The 22,778-nt window shown below is 43.5% G+C and overlaps 1 protein-coding gene across 1 annotated transcript in view; it reads right to left on the bottom strand.

Annotated features, from left to right (window-relative positions):
- Smchd1 (structural maintenance of chromosomes flexible hinge domain containing 1) overlaps positions 1-20,072 on the bottom strand; it is a 112,769-nt gene extending 92,697 nt beyond the window's left edge. Inside the window, exons 1-5 of the mRNA XM_028762219.1 lie at positions 19,887-20,072; positions 9,078-9,153; positions 7,234-7,395; positions 2,444-2,526; positions 1,610-1,740 (exon numbers count right to left, since the gene is read on the bottom strand). Of these exons, the coding sequence (XP_028618052.1) occupies positions 1,610-1,740; positions 2,444-2,526; positions 7,234-7,395; positions 9,078-9,153; positions 19,887-20,072 (638 nt within the window). The remainder of the gene's footprint in view (positions 1-1,609; positions 1,741-2,443; positions 2,527-7,233; positions 7,396-9,077; positions 9,154-19,886) is intronic.
- Between the last annotated feature and the right edge of the window lie 2,706 nt (positions 20,073-22,778).

Genomic DNA, 22,778 nt, shown 5'->3' with positions numbered 1-22,778 from the left:
TACAGACACCATACATATATGTGTACATGTATGTATTCATATACACATATATGTAATTCAATCCAGAAAAAGGGTGCTTTGTACCAAAAATGGAAACTTCCTCAACTTTTGAGTTAAGTTAAAAATGTGGTTATGGGTCTGGGGAGATGTCTCAGAGGTTAAGAGCACTAACTGCTCTTCCAGAGGTCCTGAGTTCAATTCCCAGCAAGCACATGGTGGCTCACAACCATCTGTAATGGGATCTGATGCCCTCTTCAGGTGTGTCTGAAGAGAGCAGCAATGTATTCATATACATAAAATAAATAAATCTTTTTTAAAAATTGGTTATGGTGTAGAGAGAAATCAGTGTCTTATGAGTCCAGTGAAGATATAGCTGTAGTTAGACTGTAGGCTACACCATAAACCCACTGGAAAGGTAGAAGAACGATTCCCTGGCTCCCTCTGCCCTACTTTCCTACCACTTATTTCCTTTATCTTTGTCAAGCAGATACAAAATCCTATACTCAAACTTTTAGATCGTAGTGCCACGTAACTTCAGGCCTGTGTCCCAACCCCAGGCTACCCTTTTTTAGACAAAGTTTATCTGCACAGCCTTGGTTGTTCTGGAACTTGCTCTGTATGTAGATCAGGCTATCCCCAAGAGATCCACTTGCCTCTGATTGAGTGCTGGAAATAAAGGCATATGCCACCATGCCGAGCTTCAGGCTGGCCTCTTAACCACTCTTTTGAGTGTCACCCATTCATGAAAACAGTAGAAAGGATGGTTATGGAGAAGTGCTGCACCAGAAGTAAGAAATAAGACAACGGCTCGTGCTTACTGTATGACAGGCACTAGCTCAAGATGTTACATGTTTCCTAGCTCAGTTTTCACAAAACCTTGATAGACTATATCCCCAGTTCCCAAGTACATAAAGTAACACACAGAGGGAAAGTGCTGTGACACGTGTCCCACAACAAATAAAGAGTCAGGAAACCCAAACCAGGTGAATGACAGCAGGGTCCCTGTTCTTCATTCACTACCTTGTCTGTCAGACAGCACTAGACTGAGGGTGTGGCTCAGGAGAGTCACTTGCCTGAGTTTTATTGCCAACACCACAAAAACCTGGACAATCACCGACAATCTTTGCTCATCTGATAGAACTCAGCATGCTGACACAGCAGATTACAGACATGAGTTCCCACAACCAGCCCCCTGTGCGGTAAGCATTGTCTACAGGTGTGTTATGATACAAAGCTGGATTCTATTCCCTAATAGCTGTTATAGTCTGAAAAACTGAGGCTGGAAATAGAAATACAGGATTCTAATCTAGGTATTTTCAAGTAGTACGAGATGGTTTATGAAGATTATCCTAAGCACCATTCTACTGTCCTAACTCAATATTCAATGTTAACATAACTCACACAGGCCTCAGGAAATGCAAAAGGTATCGTTCAGTGGAAAAGCACATGTTCTATTTTGGAGTATGTATTACAACACCCTGTAATAAAACAAACACACTGATAAAATCAAGCCCTCTAATAAATCATCTATATCCTAGAGCGCACTAGAGTTCTTACCCTTATTAAAATACACAAGTACCATTAAGAAGGAAAAGAAAGATGTTCTAACCTTTCAAAGTCACCTTGTCTTGTAAATTTTGACAGCCTATACACAGCCCAGTTGTTGAGCTGCTTAGAGGTCATCCCTCTTCCATTATCTATCACGGCGACAGCAGGCTTTCCTTGGGTTTCATCAAAAAGCTATGAAATAAAAAAGACAAGAAAACGCCAATCAATACTTAAAACATGAAGAGTTAAGTGTGAAATTCAATAGGCCCACTTATATCACCAGTACAAGTATAAACAAATACAGTTTTCTTAGGCAGCCTGGAGGTAGTGGTGCATGCCTTTAATCCCAGCACTTGGGAGAAGAATTCTTTGAGTTCAAGGCCAGCCTGCTCTAGAGAGTAAGTTCCAGGACCGTCAAGGCATCATAGAGAAACCCTGTTTCAAAAAAAAACCAACCAAACAAACAAAAAATACCAAAAAAATTTTCCTAAAGGCACTGAATTATATCTAGCAAAAGCTTTAGAATTCTTAACGTTTTTTAATCTGAAAACATCATTTCTCAGAATTTAACTTAAGAAAATAATCAAGGCATATATAAACAAACACTAGTCCCATATTGCTTCTCATGGCAAAAATATAGGAGGGAAAGCAATCTGTTTGGGAACAGAAGACTTATTCTGTAAATTACACTGTAGTTAACAAAACCTGCACTAATATTGTAAAATATTTGAGTGTTTACAATGCAGTGTTAAGAAAAAGAAATTATAAATAAAAAAATGAGTACATAAAGACATGTATAAATAAGTAAAAACATACATATACAAAAGGAACTAAAAATGTTTCCAATATACTACTAACAAAAATGATTACAATTCCTTATGTATGATTTTCTTACCAATTTGATCTGTATTTTCCTAACACCAACATTTCGAGAAGTAGCTGACAATGAATTGTCGATTAATTCTGCAAGAGCAAATGCTGGAAGAGATTGAAAAAACACTGCTTAATCTCTCTATCCCAAACTTTTTATAAAAGTTCAAAGTAGAAGGACTAGAAAATGCAGTCAATACTTAAAACACTAAAAGTTTTATGCACTGAAGTTCCTTAAAGCAACCACTTTTATTTTCCAAAGAGCTACAAGTATTTTTAACCTGAGTCTAATGATGTTATTCAAAATAAGTCTCATCACCAATGATTACGTATAAAAAAGTCATTAGGCACGAATCTGAGCAACACAGTAAGACCCTGTATCAAAAACAGCAGCAATGAGAAAGGGCAGGTTTGAGAAGCTAGTCTGCTGGCCAAAGGCCTGCAGCCTCAACTACCAGGAGGCTGAGGCAAGATTTAAGTTCAAGGTCTGCCTGGGTTACAAAGTATGTTCCAGAACAGCCTGAGTAATTCAGTGAGAGCATGCCCTAAATTCAATCCTCTGTAAACACACACACACACACACATACACACACACACACACACACACACACACACACACACACACACAGCTAGCTTGCAAATAGAATTCTAAAGACTAAGAAAACCATGTTAAACGGCAGCCACATGTGTTGGCGCATAGCTAGTGTGATGGTTTGAATGCTTAAGTCTCCGGCGGCGGAACCGTTTGGGCAGAATCAGGTAGTATGGCCTTGTTGGAGGAGGTGTGTCACTGGGGGTGGGATATGAGCTTTCAATAGAAAAGCTCCTGCCATTCCCAATGTGCCCTCTGTCTCATGCTCACAGATCCAGGCATGAGCTATCAGCTGCTACTCCAGGTGCTTACCTCTGGGCCTTTGTACCATCATCAAAACTCTAACTCTCTGAAATCATAAGCCCAATTAAATTCTTTCTTTTTTATGTTGCCTTGGTCACAGTGTCTCTTCACAGCAACAGAAAAGTAACTAGGCACCTGTGATCACAGCACTCTAGAGACTGAGGAGAGCATTGTCAGGAGCTCAAAGAGAAGCTACACTCCCAAACACAGTTCCTAGGATGATTTAAATCATCAGCTTGGCAGGATCTAGAATTAGCTTGGAGACAACTCCCTGGAAATATCTGTGAGGGATTCTTTTAAGGATTAACCTATCCTAGCGACCAGACTGAGTAAAACGAGAAAAGCTAAGTATACCAGTCAGTTTTTAGTGTCATCCTAAAGTCGCCTGGGAAGAGGAAGCCTTACTTGAGGAACTGCCCGAATGAGGCTAGCCTGTGAGCATGCCAGTGGAAGACTGTCTGGATTAGAACTGGTGTGGGAGGGCCCAGCCCACTACAGGTGGTCCATCCCTAGGTAGATGACAGTGAGGGAGCCAGTAAGGGAGCCAGGAGTGAATGAGTGAGCAGCCTTCCTTCATGGTTTCTGCTTGAGTTCTTGCTTGAATTCCTGTCCTGACTTCCCTCACTGGATTATCACCCAGAAGTTTAAAACAAATAGATGCTTTTCTCCCTTAAGTTGCTTCAAGTAATAGTATTTATCTGAGCAACCAAAAGCCAATAGGATTCCAGGTATGGACATTCATCCTTCTCTTCTCTCTGACTCGGTGGGGTATGACTAGATTGCTTCCTGTGCAGGCTATGTCTTTTTGTCTATGATGAAATGTAAAACTGTAAACAGAACAAGCGCACCCTTCCTTAAACTGCTTTTTGTCAGGTATTTCATCATAGCAACAGAAAGAATGTTATCTTCTTACTATATAAACCAAGCCCAAAAATATGTTAAATAATATTGCTTCACTATTTCCTCCAAATTAAGAAAACATTCTCTCCCACAAACTCATGGGACCCAGGAAGTAAGCAAAACCGACATGGCTCTAGACTCTAAAACAAACCCAAGCCAGGCTTGGACTAACATGTTTAGTCCCAGCACTCAGGGCTGAGCCATGGAGATCTGTGTGAGGCTGAGGTCATCCTCAAACATCCTGTGTGAGTTCTAACTAGCCAGAGCTACAAAATGAGACCCTGTCTCAAAGCAAAGCAAAGCCAAACAAACAATAAACAAGGCTCAGAAAACTCCTGAATCCTACAAGATTTACTTCCAAAGTTATAAAAGCAGTAGGCGTGCTGGCTGAGCGGCCGGCCTGTAAGTTACGTAGGGAGCGCTCCAGGATATAGCTTTCAAGAGTTACTACCTCCACGTCAGGTGGGCTTTTCAGTGACATAACTGCTTTTCAATCACTCATGCTCCAGAAAGTAACCCCAATAAAATCACTGGGATTTGCTAAGCCAGACTAGGGTGGCATGGTTTCGTTGGCTGTCACTGGAGCCCTCTGTTAGTATCTTTTCCAGAAAATCTATGGCAACACATGTCTCCATGCTACTGACCCCCACCACAGCACCAACTTCACACTCAGTTCATTACTGGCAGCAAGATTTTATACTCTCCTCCCTGCAAAGCGCCACTCAACTATTTCTCACTTGTTTCTCTAATTAAAAAGAAGTAATATGCAGGGTAGTGGTGGCATACACCTTTAATTCCAGCACTTGGGAGGCAGAAGCAAGCAGATCTCTGTGCATTGGAGATCAGCCTATTCTACAGAGCTAGTTCCAGGACAGCCAAGGCTACAAAGAAACACAGCCCAGAAACCAATGTTGCCCCTGTCCACTCCCCAAAGGAAAAGGGGAAAGGAACACTGAGACAAGTTTGAATTTCTGCCTCTAGAATTATATACAATTTATATAAGTGATTACTACAGCAAATTCAATTAGTGTTAAGTATTACATAGGAAGCTGAAACAGATAACTGTCCTGAACAAAGAACTTCACAGCCAGAGGTAAAGCCTTTGTTTCACTCACATACATACAATAAAATTCAGATCCGTCTGCTCAAAGAAAATACAGAAAAGAAATGATGAACATGACCTGAGGCCTGGCCACAACAAAGTGAAGAAGAACCAGAAGCAAAGAAATGAGAGAAGACCTTGGGATACACTGTAAAGTTGACAGAAGCCAAAGCCAAAGGTTAAACAGAGGTTCCCTACTTGTCTACGTGATGAAGGCCCAGCTGAAAACTGATACAGTCTGTGCAGTAATCAAGCTACTCCGAAAGTCTTTAAAACAAATGCATCGGTTGACTACACAGTGTATCTCCAAGGAAGTTATTTAAAATTAACTCAAATTTCAAATCTTTTAGCTCCTACTATTGGCTAGGCACTGCTCTAGGGATAGCATAATGCAAAGGTTCTATTCTTGAGTTCAACATTTTACTGGAAGATGAGAAATAAAATGCAATCATGAGATAGCTCATCAGTAAAGGTGCTTGCCATCAAGCCTGACAACACGAATCCCATCCCTAGAGCAGAAAGGCATCTACTAGCTGTCAGGACCTCCACATGCACGCCTTGGCACATATGTCCTCATGCGGATGGATGGACGGACGGATGGACGGACATAAGCTTTTAAAAACATAATTACAGGCTGAGGATGGTGATGTGATGAAAGAGCATGTGATGACAGAGTTCAGGTCACATCAGGTGGCATACAACTGCATGAAACTCCAGTTCCAGGGGACCTAATATCCTCGTCTGGACTCCACTCCACATGTATATGGAATACACCTAAATACACAGATACTCTCACATGCACTTAAAACAAAAGTAAATCTTTCAAAAATAACGTAGGCCTGGGCCTATGGGTCAGAGGTTAAAGAAACTGACTTCTCTTCTAGAGGACCTAGGTTCATTCTCAACACCCCTACAGTAGCTCAGATCACCTACAACTCCAGTTCAAAGGGATCCAACAGCCTACTCTGCTTCTGGCTTCTGGCAGGCGGACCTCTGTGCATTCAAGCCAAGCCTTTATTAAGCAAATAAAAATAAGTAAAGGGAAAGTAAAAGGTATTTTCTTAACTGGAGATGTTTTATAGCCAACAGGAAGAATAAATCAAGAGGTACAAGTATTCAAGACAGACAGATATCTAACTGTAAGATCCCTCAGTGTACTCAACCACATCTAATCCTATTAACGGGTTAACAGTGACTACTGTTACTTTAAAATTGACTTCTAGGTTCAATGGGTAAAACATCTGCTGTGCAATCCTAGTAACTCTGGATCCCCAGAATCCATGTAAAAGTCAACTGTGTAGTACCGCACACGCCTGTAATCTCTGTGCTCTTCTAGGCATAGACAAGAGAATCTTTGGAAGCTTGTAGTTCTGATATCCTGACAGCCATACCACTGGCCAACAAAGATATCTCGATTTAAACCTGGTAGAAGCCGAGGAGCTGCCTTCAGACTTATGTATGTGCACTGTGGCAGAGATGTCTGCACACACATCACACACTAGTCAAAGAAAAGACTGGGGCTGGAGAGACTGCTCCACAGTCAAGAGCAGTTGCTGCTCTGGAGGAGGACCTGAATTTGCTCCTACCATCCATCCCAATGGATGAGAACTCCTAATTCCAGCTCCAAAACATCTGACACCTCTTCTGGCCTCCCTGGGAAACCAGTCATGTGGCATACATCCATCCACTCAGGTACACACACACATACATGTGAATAAATTAGGAAATTTAAACAAAAAAATAAATAAATCCCAATTTCAGTAGAATACATACAAAGAAACTAAGAGAGTAGATCAAAACGAGCTACCGTGCCTTGTCATGAAGCTGAAGGGAGGGAATGTGAAGGGACAGCGGCGTCTATGGCCAGAGGATGAAAGAGACTAACAACGTTCAAAACATGCGGGAACAGGTTACTTACGCAAAGGATTCTGCCCTTCACTTGCGTAATACTCGTACATGCCACTTTTAACCAGGGTGTCGTAGTGAGGTAGAAAGTCAATCCTTTCTTTGGTCGCCGTCAGTAGTGACTGGTCAACTGACTGCAGCAGGTACAGAGTGACTCCATCTTTAACAGTGTCGTCTGTAATTGAGAGTTACAATCGTAAGTGTAGAGTAGCATCAGAAATTTGATGAGTTTATTCGGAATATGTAAATTATATCTACAAAATGCCCTAGATGGTGTAACTATACTGTCGATGGCTCTATTTACAAATTCCAGTTGTAAATAAAAAAGTGTCAATGAAACAAGTATAACATTTCCACAACCCTAAAATACTCAAATAAATATTCAATTCTATTTACTTATTTATTTACTTATTTATTTATTTATTTATTTATTTTGTGTGTGTCTCGTGTGTGTGTGTGTGTGTGTGTGTGTGTGTACAGATGCCAGCACACACGGGCAAATGGATGTCACAGTATACATGTAGAAGTCAGAAAATATCTTTCTGAAGTCAGTTCTCTCCTTCCAGTGTGGCATCTGGGGTCAGGCAAGTGTTTCTACCCACTGACCCACCCTGGTGGCCCTTGTGTTTAGTTTCTGTTTGTTTCTTTGTTTTTTTAAAGACAAGGTGTCATAATATATCTCTGGCTGGCCTCAAACTTACCTTTCTACTTCAGCCTCCTGAATGCTAGGATTACAAGTGTGCCAATATGTGTACTTTTGAAATGTTTCTTTATTGAAGATTGACTGGGTACCCCTGACTGGCCTGGAATTCATTATGTAGACAGGCCTTGACCTTAGGGAGATGCTTCTGTTTTGGCCACCCAAGTGCTGGGACTAAAAGTGCACATCACCATGTTCAATGTCATTTGTCTGTTTGTTGAAACAGGATCTCACTACAGTCTTAGCTGGCCTGGGACTCACTATATTACCCAGGCTGCCCTCCAACTCTGGGCAAGTCTCCTGCCTTAGCTTCCTGAGTGATGGGATTGTAGGTGTAAGCTACCATGGCAGCTAAAACACATTTCTTTATTTTTAATTTTGTAAAAGCCAACACAGATTGAGTCCACAAGATTGTTTGATGGATAAAGGTACCAGCTGGCCAAATCTGACAGCCTGAGTTCAACCCCTGGGAACCACACTGTGGTAGGAGGGAAAAGTATTCACAGTGCGGTCCTCTGACCTCTGTACTAACACACACATACATAAATGTGTGCACACACACACACAAATAAAGACGTGCAAGTAAGAAAGGTTTTACAAATACAGAAAAACACAAGTTTATATCTCATAATCTGTTAAGTTTTGGAAAGTTCAAGACTGGTACCTAGTGAAGGCCTGCTGGGAAACTGGGTATTTTTTGAGATGGGGAGTCTAATATAGCCCAAACAGTCTCAAACTCCTTACCCTTCTGACTCACATCCTGACTGCTCAGGTTACAGGCACATACCACATACCTAGGTTTAAACACTCAGTTCTTTTCCTTTAAGATTTATTTTATGTAGATTAATGTTTTGCCTGAATGTCTGTGCACTAAGTGCATGCCTTGTGCATGTGGAGATCAGAAAGCATAGTCTCCAGAACTGGAGTCAGGGATGGTTATACACTACCATGCGAGGGCTAGGTAATGTAAGGCCAGGCCTCACTCTCTATGGCCCAACTACAGCAGGAACACTGTGACCTGTGAAGACAAAGGCCTTTCTTTCTTCTCTTGCTCCCCAAGTACTCCAAATGATCAACATTCTGGCCAGACAGTGGCATACAACTACTGCTCTCTCACTACACAAATAGAAAATACAAAAGGACATTTTTTTACTTACCAAAATTATCACAGGTAATTTCTTTCCTACTTGTAGTTGTAATAACAAACTTTTCTTCAGCTGAAATGCCAATTGTCTATCCAAAATAAGGGAAATAAAACCAATCGTTACTTAAAGGAAATCAATGAACTGTTGGTGTTTGCAAGACTGTGAGAGCACTGACGTTACAAACGCTACCCTCATTTGTCTAGGAAACACAGAACTCAGCATTTTTAAATTTTGACTTTGCAAGACCAATCACTATAAGCCATATAAGTTGCTTATTTAACAATATTGTTCTTTTCCTACTCTTTGCAACCCAGAACACGTGAAAATCACCAGACAATGAAATTACACGGTGGAATTTTATTCATCTGTAAAGGAGTTTATGAAATTTCCAGGATGACGGATAGAAATAGAAAATATCCTAAGTGGGTAACAAGCCCAGGAAACAAATGCACACTCTCCTTCATATTCACATCTTAGCTTCAGATCTTTAAGACTTCTATAACTAATCTGGAGTATCTGTAGAGGTCATGAACCCAGAAAGGGGCCACAAGACAGAGGACGGGACTAAGGCTTGAAAGGGGAGAGGGAAGCATAGAAGGCATGGGAACCGGAAGTAGAGGGGAACGCTGGAGTTAAAGGTTTATGTAGGGATGTAGACATGGATGAGGTGGAAGAAGGCGTGGAAGGTTTGCTAACCAATGCTGAGGATGTGTAAAAAGCCTCACAAAATCCAACTAGTTTATATGCTAATTACAAATATATAATTTCCTGAGGATCGTGACACGTGCCTTTAATCCCAGCACTTGGGAAGCAGAGGCACGCAGCTCTCTGAGTTTCAGGCTGCCAGGATTATTTAATGAGATAAGAATGAAGCAATTTCTAATTGGGTTTAAGGCCCACTCCACAAGGTAGAAGCTTTACCAGGGTCAAGAACCTGTGGCTAGACAAGTCATAGTCCCTAGAGGGGACCCTACTACTCTTCTGTTAAGCTGGCACAGTAGTAAGCCGTTTTCTAATACTTTTCACTATACCCATGAGTGTTATCGCTCAACCGCATCAGATAAGTTTCTCTCCTAATAAACAATGATTAACACAGACCCACAAGTGACCGAGGGACAGGGAATGGGACACCGAGATGCTCAGCCCTAGATGGTCTATCTGCATCACACCTCATCTTCTCAGGGTTCAGGGATCACTCTGGAAGGGGCTGGAGGATGACTAGAAGGAAATAAGTCTTTTCCAGATACAACAGGGTAGCTGCACATAGGAACTCATAGTAGTTACGAGAGAACACACAGGCCTGCACACGCCCACACCAAACGACATCCCAACAATGGGGAGAGGAGGTAGGCATTCCCCCAGCCCTAGCTGAGGTGATAAGACTGACTGACAGCTGCCAGGAGAGGGAGAATCGTATTTAAGGTTCTTGTCCCTGGTAGGTCAACTGTGCTCCAGCAGATAGCTCCCAACCCAAGAGTACACAAAAGCAACATAAATAGACTTAATGGGGTTTTAAAAAAAAATCAAAAGGACACAAACTCGGGTGAGTAGGGAGTGTGGATGAAGCAAAAAATATCCTGTCTAAATATCAAAGAATAAGATATGTGTGTATATACATATATATGTAGGTTTTAAAGAATTCTAAAGACAATTGAACAGAGGTGCTCTGCACAGGTGGACAATGCTTCCTCCAGAAGACATAGGTTATTAAAAGAAAATTTCAGTGCCAGACACAGGCTACCCTCCTACAAGCTATTGGTCAAGGAGGCCCCAGAGCCCTCCAAAACAACACACGCTACTGCCATTGCCCTTTGCTCGCTGCGACTGGACACGGAGACCCTATTACTGAAGACGCAACACGCTTTGGTTGTAGGGCAGAGATCAAATAGGAAGTGACCGGGAATCTTCCTTTCTGATGGCGAGCTTTCATAGTGTCAGTTAGACAGGAAGTAACAGTGGGCTCCCCCAGTGCAGCCCACATACTTCAATACTGACCTGCCCGACAAGACTCACCCTTCTGATACAATAGTGACACACTTGCTTCTGGCTGAACCTGAAGCCTGCTCCACAGGAGGGATTCAGGCCTGGTACTGTAAATCTGGTCACAAGCCCACGACTTGGGAAGGTCACTGGATTTAAGGGAAGCTTATCTTGCTGTTGAGGTAAGTGGACTTGTGGTCAAACTGCCTTCTAAATATTCATGTTTAACTCATGATCACAGAAGTTTGTTTTTGCAGTAGGCAGCAGTCAATGCAGAGACTCGTAACTGACCAGAGGCTGAGAAAAAGTCACTATGCTCAGCCCCAAATGGGACATTTACATCAAAGCTCCCCACTGCCTTCAGGGAGCACAGCAGACTGGAGCCAGCATTGTGCTGTGGATAGACACAGCCAGTGCACACCGAAGCTACATGTACCTACACAAAACCTACGCAAAATCAAGCTGGTGAACATTCTCGTGTGGAATGAAGGCTCCATCCCCAGCTACTGGCAACTGATGTCAATTGGGAAGGAGTTGTTTTTTCTTTAAGGTGTGGCCGCTGGTAGGACAGCCCCACACCTGAGCATGTAAGCTGCAGTAATTGGATTCAGTGGGTTACATTCTGTGGGGGATGGGGAAGTACTGGGGAGATATGGAGTAAAGGCAAGAAAGACTTAGGCTGGGTATCGGGATATACTGTATATACATCCAAAATTGCTACAGAACAAATTAAAAGATCTTATAAGAAAACTCATTAGTGACTAGGTGAGACGTTTTGAAAGGATTAACTTTTCCCATTCATTCATTTATGGGGACACGTCTGCCAATGGCACACATGTAGGAGTCAGGGGACAACCTGGGAGAGTCATTCTCTCCTTCCACCATATGGGTACTGGACACGGAATTCAGGTCCCGAGGCTTGGTGGCAAGCAACTTTACCCAGAGTCATCTCAAAAACCTTTGATTTTAAAACACCAAAAGGAACCACCCAAAGGCATTGCCATTCCATTATATAAGGAATCAATTTATTTAATACAAAGCACTAATACAACGCTTATTTTATACAAATCAGATATATAAGTATGTTGAAAGAAAATAGGTGTTTTACAGCACTAAGGTATGAATACGTATGCTACAGGATATCTAAAGAAGCCTGACATTTTTCTGAAAGCATTACAAAACTTTTAAATCAAGTTACAGATCAAAGGGGAGAATTGAAAGACGCTACAAAAAGGCATCCTTAATTAGGAAGGTTAAATCCAACAAAACGAGCAAGAACCTGAATAATCAAAAGGAAAATACAGAACTGATGAGACAGTTCGGCAAGCCACATGACCTAGTTCAATCTCTGGGACCCACATGATGGAAGGAAAGGGACAACTCTTGCAAACTGTCTTCTAGCCACAGCACCCACACCCTACAGATTAAACAACTAGTCAGTACATGTAATAAAAAACAAATTTTTAAAAAAGGAAAAAATACAGATGCCAATGACAAACCCAAAAAGATCAAAAACTACCAAAAATAATTAGAACAAATTAACACTCATTTAAATTAAAAAGACATACCATTTCTAAAATGAAACACAATCCTTCCTACCTAAAGGTGGCCAAGAAAATTTTAAGTTATCAGTGTAAAATCTTCCAATGATATAAAATAAAATTGTTTTTCTCAAAAAATTTTAAGTGTGTGTGTGTGTGTGTGTGTGTGTGTGTGTGAGAGAGAGAGAGAGAGAGAGAGAGAGAGAGAGAGAGAGAGAGAGATCTCAAAGACCAGAAGATCATCATCAGGTCCTGAGGCTGGAGTTGCAGGTGGTTGTGAATTGCCCAACTTAGGTGTTGGGAACAGATCTCCAGTCCTCTGGAAGAGCAGTTAAGTGCTCTCTTAACCTCCGAGCCTTTCTCCGGCCCCTCAAAATCAAATTCTTAGGGTTAATTATGGATCTAACTGGGATACTAACCCCTAGACCACTTTTTTCCTTCAAAACAATTTCCCTCAGGAAAGCAATGTGGTCCCCTCCCTGCCCCCTTGGGGAAAGGGTTTGGATTTGTTTGATTTTTGAAACAGGGCTCTCATTATGCAGCTCAAACTTGCAGCAATCCTCCTGCCTCAAGCTTCCGTTACACTGAAGATTTATACCACCTATGCTCAGCTTAAAAGTTGTTGTTAAAGAATCCCAGCTAGGGTGAGATAACAGCTCCATCGCTAACCGCTGGCTACCTGCATGAAATCCTAGGTTTAAATCCTCAGGGAGTGGGGGCTGGAGAGCCCCTAGCAAATAAGCAGAGAAGGGAGATCAAAATAACTCCATCAGCAGATGACCCAGCCAATCTGGCACGGTGGCCCACACTTGTAGTCCCAAAACTAAGGAGGAGACAGGGGGTCTGCTTTAAATTAGAGGCCATCCTGGGCTACAGAGTGAGACACTCTCTCAAAAATAAATAGATAAAAATAAAACTTAGGAGTGTTGGCAAATATCTGTAATAACAGAATTTGGGAATCAGAGGCAGGTGGACTGCCAGAAGCGCCGGGCCAGACTGCCAGGGTTACATAATAAGACCTTGTCTAAACAAAAAACAACAATAGGTAGCCATTAAATCAGGACTTAGTAGATGAATCCAGCTGAGACCACCTGAATCCTTTTGAAATTATTAAATGAATGAAGCCTATCGGCTAAATTGTAGTTTACAGGGTACATATGGAAATAGATAAGTCACATAATACTGTAAGACCAGGGGGCAAGTCATGTAATACTGCACATCGGGGAATGGTATCTCACCCATGTAACCCCAGCAACCGGGGTGCAGAGAAAGAAAGGTCATTTTTAGGAACACAGAGACTACTCAGGAACACAGGAAATCTAAATACAAACCTGTGAGATGGCTCAGCTACTAAAGATGCTTGCTGCCAAATCCAACCATCTGAGTTCAATCCCCAGGACCCTCCTAGTGGAGCCAGCCTAGCCCACTAGGCAACTATAGGTCAATGGGAACCTCTGTCTCAAAAAACAACATTCAACAACCAATGCTGTCCTCTGGCTTAATCACAAAAGTTAACACACACACACACACACACCCACCCCAAGGTGGGCAATGCTGAATGACACCCAAGGTTGACCTCTGGCCTACACATGCACACAACCACACACATGTACACATACACAAAATTAAGTGCAAATATTTAAGATTAATGTACAACTGGAAAATATTATATGTATCTAATTATTTCATACAATATATCCATAAAGGTACTGTTTTTAAGGTTTTCTTTTTAAGGATTCTTCTGGAATAATGGATTAGCATAGTTAATCCAGTTTATGACTAACTTCATCGATGGCTTCTGCCTTTCAACTGTCAAATACTTACCCACATATCTATAGATAGGAATGCTAATACCTTTGTTACTTGCATTTTTACTCAACTAAGACTATACAAACATTCCTTTATAAGGGGATTAAATTCCAATAAAGTCATTGCAAATTAAAAATGTGTTTCATAGACATAACTTTCCAAATATGATTGCTTGCGCCTCTCACTGCAGGATATTGATCACATTGTGAACCCTGAGATTATGTTTCTAGTCATGGTGTGGCTCAGCCCTTAGCAATAATCCCAAACAAGGAAGGTGAAGGTAGTCTGTAGAAGGAAGCACGCATGTTTGAAAGTGATGTCTGATTGAGTGGCTGACAAAGTGAGAAGAAAAGGTGACGAATCAGAGAAAGATCTGACAGAAGGAGTCAGAGATATGCCCAACTCTCACGAGAAGAGAAGAAAGGGAAGCTACATAAGAAAGAAAGACAGAGAGGAAGGAGGAGGCAGTTTTTACAGGGACGTTAGAGAGAGACAGGTTGCATAGACGGAACAAGGTAGACATGGGTGAAGAAAGAATGAGCCAGAGAATGAGAAGGAGCCAGAAGATTAGAACAGATTGCCAGAGTTAGTTTGAGGCCAAGCAGAGGAATTCAGGAGAAGCTGAAAGAAGCCACATTCAGTGAGCATGTGTTTAAACAAAACCCGGGACCCACACAGGGGAAGTAGAAAACCAATTCCTTATAGCTGTCCTCTGAAACCCATACACAGCAGCATGTGCATAAATGTGTGTACAATGTATATATACACTCACAATAAATACACTCATAGTAAGTCTAAAGGTTAAAAAATAAAAATAATATCTTGTATACTTGAAAACTGTAAATTTTATGTGTTCTTGCCATATAACAGAATCAGAACAGCTGAGTTGAATCTGCCAGAGATCAGAAAGAACTAGGGAAGGATGAGTATATTCAACAGTATGTCTCAGAGACTGAAAACACTCTAGGCCTAGATTAGATTGTAGAAAGGCTAAAAGCTTCCAGGACTAGGCCTAGGTTAGCAGATGGAAGCTAAAGAGTATTTGACAGGCATAACAGACCAGCTACACACACAGACTCATAGCAGCTGGGACTGACTGTGTGCACAAGGTTTGTGCAAGATCACAACAGCCCAGAATCCCAGCACGGGTGGGGGAGGAGCTCATGACATCTCATCCATATCTGAGGAGTTACTGGCAATTTGACGGCTGCTGAGGGAGAGGATGCTGACAGGCTACCCATGCTCCATACAGGTAGTCACGAATGGGCTCAGTGAGTATTCTTAAAAAAAGAAAGGGACCACATTAAATGATGAAGGGCATGGGAGAATTGGAGGAATAAATGGGGGTGGATCTGACTCAAAGCCATGATGTACATGTATGAATATTACATAAGGTATTTTTTTATGTGTATGGGTGCTTTACCTACAAGTATATCAGTGGGGCTGGAGTGATTAAGACCACTGGCTGCTCTTCCAGAGGACCCAGGTTTAATTCCTAGCACCGACATGGCGGCTCACAACTGTCTGTCCCAAGGGATCTGACACCTTCTTCTGTCCTCCATGGGTAGCACAATACCAGAGCAAGAGCCATGCGTGTAATAGACTGGAATAAAATATTTTCTTAAAGATAAGAATTCAAGCTGGACTCGGGTAGTGAGTGCCTTTAATCACAGCACTCAGGAAACAGAGTCAGATACATCTCTGTTAGTTGGAGGCTAGTCTGGTGTACATAATGAGTTCCAGGCCAGTCAGGGCTACATAGAAAGACCCTCTCTCACAGAACAAAAACAAAACAAAAAAAATCAAAATTCAAAATTCAAAGCATACTTTCCGCTGGATGTCTCTTTTTTTTTTTTTTTTTTTTTTTTTTTTGCTACCACAACATTGAAACACCCTAAGATTCCAAACTGGAGGCTGGCTAGACTTTCCTCCACTGGAAGACAGTGTTATCTACATTTAAAAAAAGAAAGAAAGAAAAAAGAAAAGAAATCACATAAAGTGGGGCTGGAGAGATGGCTCAGCAGTTAAGAGCATTGACTGTTCTTCCAGAGGACCTGGGTTCAACTCCCAACAACACAGCAGCTCACAACTGTCTGTAATTCCAGCTCCAGGGGATCCAGCATCCTTACACAAACACATACAGGCAAAACACCAATGCACATAAAAAATAAATCAATTTAAAAAAATCATATATGGTGCATGTTTATGATTCCTCCACTCAGAAGCTTAAGGATCAGAAGTTGGAGGCCATCGAGGTCTACATAGTGAGACCATGTGTTTAAACAAAACAAAACCCAGGACCCACACAGGGGAAGGTGAGAACCAACTCCTTATAGCTGTCCTCTGATGCACACAGCAGCATGTGCATAAATGTGTGTATGTGTATAATGTATATACATACTCACAATAAATACACTCACAATAAATATGCTCATAGTAAATCTAATAGGTTAAATAAATAAAAAGAATATCTTGCGTATTTGAAAACTGTTAGGAGTAAATGTTGTGTTCTTGCAACAAAAAGTAAAAACAAGTGTATGCTGAAAGGTATGGTTTTAAACGGGCACAGTAGCCATACCAGCACTCCTCACACTTGGGAGACTGAACCGAAGGTTTGTCCACAGTGCAAGGCTGGCCTGGAGTACAGTGATTACTAAACCAGAGCTCTGTCCAAAAAGAAGAAGGAAGAAGAGATAGCAGCAGGAAAATGAAACATAAAACTACAGCACTGTACCTGGAGTGTTTTTGTTTGGAATGGACTGATCTAAGGCTGGGTGTGGCCATGCATTTCCAGGAGGCTGAGATGGAAGGATGAGAGTTCAAGGCTGGCCTAGACTACCCATGTGTTCTAGACCTACCTCTGTCACAAACCAACCAACAAATGAGCAGTTCTACTGTTTTTAATTCTTGTGAATCACTGTGCTGATTAGTTTTTTGTCAAGCTAGACTCCTCTAGGTAGGGAAAGCCTCACAGAGAAATGCTTCCACCATACTGTCTTGTTCACTAGCCTGTGGGGCATCTTCTTGATTAATATGGCAGGACCTAGACTACTGTGGGTGGCACCACTGAAGTAGTCCTAGGTAAGGGAGTGGGAGGGGGCAGATGGAGGGAACAGAGGGAACAGAGGAGGAGAGGGGGAGATGAGGAAGAGGGCAGGGGAGGGGGAGGGGAAGAGGAAGATAGAAGGGGAGATGGAATGAAGGAAGGAAGGAAGGAAGCAAGCAAACAAGCCATAAGCAGCATTCCTCCACAGTCAGAGTTTCAGTTCCTACCTTCAGCTCCTGCCCTGGCTACCCTCAATGATAGACAAAAATCCTTTCCCCCTCAAAGTTGCTTTTGGTCAGAATGTTTTATCACATCCTAGAAAACAAACTAAGACTGAAGAGATGGCTCAGTGGTTAAGAGCACTGGCTGCTTGCTCTTCCAGAGGTCAATTCCCAGCAACCACATGGCGGCTCACAACCATCTGTAATGAGATCCGATGCCCTCTTCTGGTGTTTCTGAAGACAACGACAGTGTACTCACGTACATAAAATAAATAGATCTTTAAGAAGAAAAGAAAAAAAGAAAACAAACCAGGACAACTATGTGATGTATGCAATGTAGGTGCTCGACTCAGTCCTCATCTGTGTAATGCAAACGTAGGTGCTCGACTCAGTCCTCATCTGTGTAATGCAAACGACACCATGGGATCTGTAGCATAAACCAACAGGGCAAAGAAGACAGATCCAGGAGCTAGAGATGGCGCAGTGGTTAAGAGCAATGCTATTCTTGCCGATGACCTGGGTTTGATTCCCAGCACTCATATGCCAGCTCACAAGACACCCCTCTTTTGGTCTCTGAAGGCACTAGTCAAGAACCAGTGCACAGACATACAGGCAAGCCAGCACCCATATGCATAAAACAATAATCAAATAACTTTTATTTGAAAAGAAAAAGGGAAAAGACACATCCCTGGAAAAAAAGAGAAAGGAACTGAATGTAAAACATGCATTACAGTGATGTAAAAAAAAAGGGGGGGGGAGGGACTCACAGGAGTAATACTGAGGCTCCTTAATTTTTTTAAATTGCTGGCACTGAGATACACAGCAGAGGCCAGCCATGACTACAATATGAGAATCAGTCTTAAAACAAGATGCTGAGAATCTAGCCCATATACACAGGCATAGAATGAACTTCAGGGTTTACCTAGTTTTATCCTAATTCATGGATCCGTTCCTTTCTGTGTGAACAGTTATCATGTGTCAAGCAAGACACTGGGAATAGAGCTACAAACGTAAGAAAGCCCACCTTGGCAAAGTGAAACTCAATTTGAATTTTTTCAACAAATAGACAAAGTCATGTCTTAGGCCAGTGGTTCTGACCATAGGAAAACAGATATTTACATTACAATTCATAACAGTAGCAAATTAGTTATAAAGTAGCAACGAAAATAATTTTATGGTTGGGAGAGTCACCACAACATAGGGAACTGTATTAAAGGATGGCAACATTAGGAAGGCTGAGAATCAGTGTCCTAGGCCAATCCCAAAGTAAGTTTTCTGGAAGCAAAACACTGGTTAATTAGGGCATTGCCATATTCCTCTTTTAGAACGGTGGCAGTTGCGCCTATGACTAACAACACTGGACAGCAAAGGCAGAAGGATAATCCAAAGTTCGAGGCCAACCTGGTCAACAGAGACTTCTAGGCTAGCCAGAGCTACACTGCAAGACCTTGTCTCAAAACAAACCCCCGCAATACCCCTCCCCCAAGCATACTGAGAACCTCAGGCAACAGTAACACCACCACCAACCTATAAAGCATCTCACAGTATAAAGCACGTTTTGCTACATAGTCATTCTTTTTTTTTTTTTTTCTCAAGCCGGTATTCTCCTTCTTTGTTGTCTCCATGGGCACTTGGACCTAGTTCAGGAACTCCCAAGAAAGTTGGAGCTCAGAAAACCAGAAGGACAGCTCCGAATACTAACCTAACTTAGTGTTACTCTGTAAAAGAATTCTGCTGGGACGGACCCAGGCAAATCTTTCTGACAAGACATGCCGGGAAATGACTCTATCACCTCTCTGAACCTAGGGTACCCGGACTCTCTCACCCCCTCTAAACAGCGCAACCTTCGCAACACTGACTGTCTAGTGGATACAACTTTGCAGTCTACTTTCAAAGTTACGAACTAAGATGCTTCTCCTACAGGACGACGCACTAACTGCTCCGTAACGATAAAGCAGCAGTTAAACCCGATAAGCGCCCACTAACTTAGAGGTCTCGAAAGCTAGACCAGCACAGGCCCACGGAGGGGCGGGACTCCATCCTCCTTGCAAAGCCAGGGTGGTCGGGACGTCTAGCCGGGGATCATCCGCAACGCGGGCAGCCGGCAGAGCCCAAGGCCGCAGGAACCCGGCCATCTGACAAGTTTATGGCGGTGACCCACCCAGGCTTTGGCCCACCTACTCTCACCTCCTCGCGAGCATCCCTCCAGCGCCCCGGGACGTACCTGACACACAGACGCGCGGAACCCCGCGTAGTCCGCGCGCTCCGAGACCTGCAGTGCACGATCCCCAAGCTCCGAGTCCTTCCCGCGCCGGTCAAACAAGTACACCGTCCTACAGCCGTCTACGCCGCCATCCTTCCCAGACCCCTCCGGGAGGCCGCCGGGATCGCTGGCGCCCTCCGCTGCCATGTTGCGGGGGGGGGAAAGGAGAAGGCCCCGCGGCTCTCGGGCGCGCTTCCCGGAGACGCCGACTCCGCGCGTGGCCTCGGCTCCAGCCGCCGCGGCTCCGGGCCTCGGCTGGCCGCGCAGCACCGACTGGGCAGCTGCGGGGAAGCAACCCGGGAACCGATTCAAACGCGCTTCTGCCGGGGTGCCGCACGTCACTTCCGCGACCCGCGGAGACAGGGACGCGCCGCGCGCGCCTCGGAGCCCGCCAGCTGCGTGCGCCGCCTCCCACGCGAGCCTCGTTCGGTGACCTGAGAGCCGGCCGCCGCCGCGGCTGCTGCGCAGGAGGAAGAGGACGGCGGACGGAGACCCGGCCAGTCCAGCAGGCCGCGGGGCGGGGCGGGGCTTCGCGCGCCCCAGGCCACGCCCCCCGGGCCTCACGCGGAACGCGGGGACTGGGGACCGGCGGGAAGACCGCTCCCAGCGCCTCGGGAGCCCTTGCGGGAGGACGACTCGCAGGCGCATCGCCCCAGGGTCTATGCTGGCTCCGGCTGCCGTGCCCTGGCGCCTTCCCACCGAGCCATGCGGTCTCCAGGGCGCGACCGAGTCGGGCGGACGCGGCGGCTGGAAGCGTGCGCCACCTGGGTCGCAGTGCGGCCGACACTGTGGCTGAAACACCGGGCGCCGCTTCGCGCGCTCGCTTCCTTCGCGGTCATGGGTGGGTTCTAGTGTGGGACAATGAGACAAAGCTCGGCCTCGAGGAAGAACCGGGTCTCTGACGTCACCGCGGCCGCGATGCGCGCCCCGGGTTTGCTAGGCTCTGAGGCTCTCGGCTGCTGCGAGTCCGGAATAACGCCTTACCTACTCACCGAGCTTGAGTCAGCTTCTAAGCGCGTAGGACACCCTCCTCGAAAACTTTAGCATCGCTGTTGGAGGGGGGATGCGCTTCTGACTATACAAATAGCACGGCGTGCGCTAATCAACAAGAGTAACCTTGCCGGATGCTTGACTTGCTCTCTGGTTCTTAAAACCTGGATGCTTTGTACTTGAGAGCAACGTGTAAATGAATGAAACCCATTAATTAATTGAGAGTTCTTTTATGTTTCGAGAAGTTGGATCAGATTTAAGGGTGCTGTTTTACTAGTTTTGCAGGAGCCTTTGTGATTAATGATAAAGATAGACTCAAAGTCAGTGCACCTTGGAAACAGACCCAGTTGTTAGCACCAAGGATAGAACTGAAGGATAGTTGGTCCAGCATACAAAAGTGTGAAAGCATGCGTTTAAGCAGCATAAATAGTATGGCTGGAAGAAGAGAAAATAAAACAGTAGGTGGCACGTGAAATTGTGGCCAGAAGCTGTTCATGTTCCTGAAAGGGCACATGGGAGACAGGAGACACAAGATTAACCCCCAACTATCATGAGATTTCTGTAAAGTCTCACTCTAGTTTGCTTTTTGTCAGTCTTCGTAGGCCTATTTTGAACTTTGATCCTCCTGCCTTGACCCAACCTTAACCTGAACCCTTACCCTGATTGCTGGAGAGGTTTGAGTCACCACTCCTAGCTGACATTTTACATTTTATTTTTAAAACTCACACAAGCATTTCCTTCTATCCCTTTTATGTTTGATTTGAACAACTAGAGAAAAACAAATCGTTTCTCTCAATCTTAGTTAACGAGCAAGATGAATTGCCTATGTGGTTCAGCAAATTGAGACTTAACAGCCGAAGGGTCAACAGGGCAATTTCTCTGTAGTACCAAATTACAAATCTCATAAATAAAAACAGAAGCACCTCAGGTTCAAGGACTCAGATTCTCTGAAGTTGGAGGTGGTTGTGAGCCTCCAGATGCAGGTATAGGGAATCAAATCCTTAACAACAAGTCCCAATGTGGATCTTTTGGTTTTTTTGTTCTCATTCTTTAGAGAACATTAGTTTCTGTAATCCAGCCCTCATAGGTAAGACCTTACATATTTAATACAATGTGTAATTTCTGAACTAATAGAAAAATATAAGCTTAGTGTTTCTAGACCATCTTAACTGTTGTGATGCCAACTCAGCATGGTGAGCTAGGATACTTTTCCCAAACATCACAGCATAGCTAGTATCTCCAAAGATTCAAATCCTGTATGTATAGATATTTACATTAAAAAACGAGAGTAGTATGTTATGCAGCAATAGCAGTAACAGTGTTCCCAGGTCCGGCTGTCATTTGAACAAATTTGTAGAGACACCCAGAACACCCCATTCAAATGAGGGGGGGCGGTAATCAGAAAACAGCTCAGTTCTGTTACTATTATGCTTACTACATGGCATAATTTTATTAAAAAAATAGCTTCTTTCTCAATAGTCATCTGAGGAAAAAAAAGATTCTGAGTAGCATTATTAAGACAGCTCTAAGAAACTGGATGTGGTGGCACATGCCTTTAATTCCAGCACTCTGGAGCCAGAGGCGAACCTCTTGAGCTCTAGGCCAGCCTGGCCTATGAGTTTCAGGACAGCTAGGACTACACAGAGAAATCGTGTCTCAAGATGATGATGATGATGGTGATGATGATGATGATGATAGTCCTTTAAAAGAAAGAAATATCAACTCTAATGCTAGGTCAATCAGTGCATGCCTGTAATCTTAGCACTAGGGAAACAGAGGCAGAAAGATCACAAATCAGAAGCCAACCATGACTACATATTCAGTTGCTTAGATGGCAGTGTAGCAGTCTAGGACAGTGTCAGA

This window comes from Grammomys surdaster, unplaced genomic scaffold (assembly GCF_004785775.1).
Source record: "Grammomys surdaster isolate TR1022 unplaced genomic scaffold, NIH_TR_1.0 132, whole genome shotgun sequence".
NCBI lineage: Eukaryota > Metazoa > Chordata > Mammalia > Rodentia > Muridae > Grammomys > Grammomys surdaster.
The sequence above is the reverse complement of the archived record's forward strand: the minus strand, read 5'-3'. Positions and strand labels throughout refer to the sequence as shown.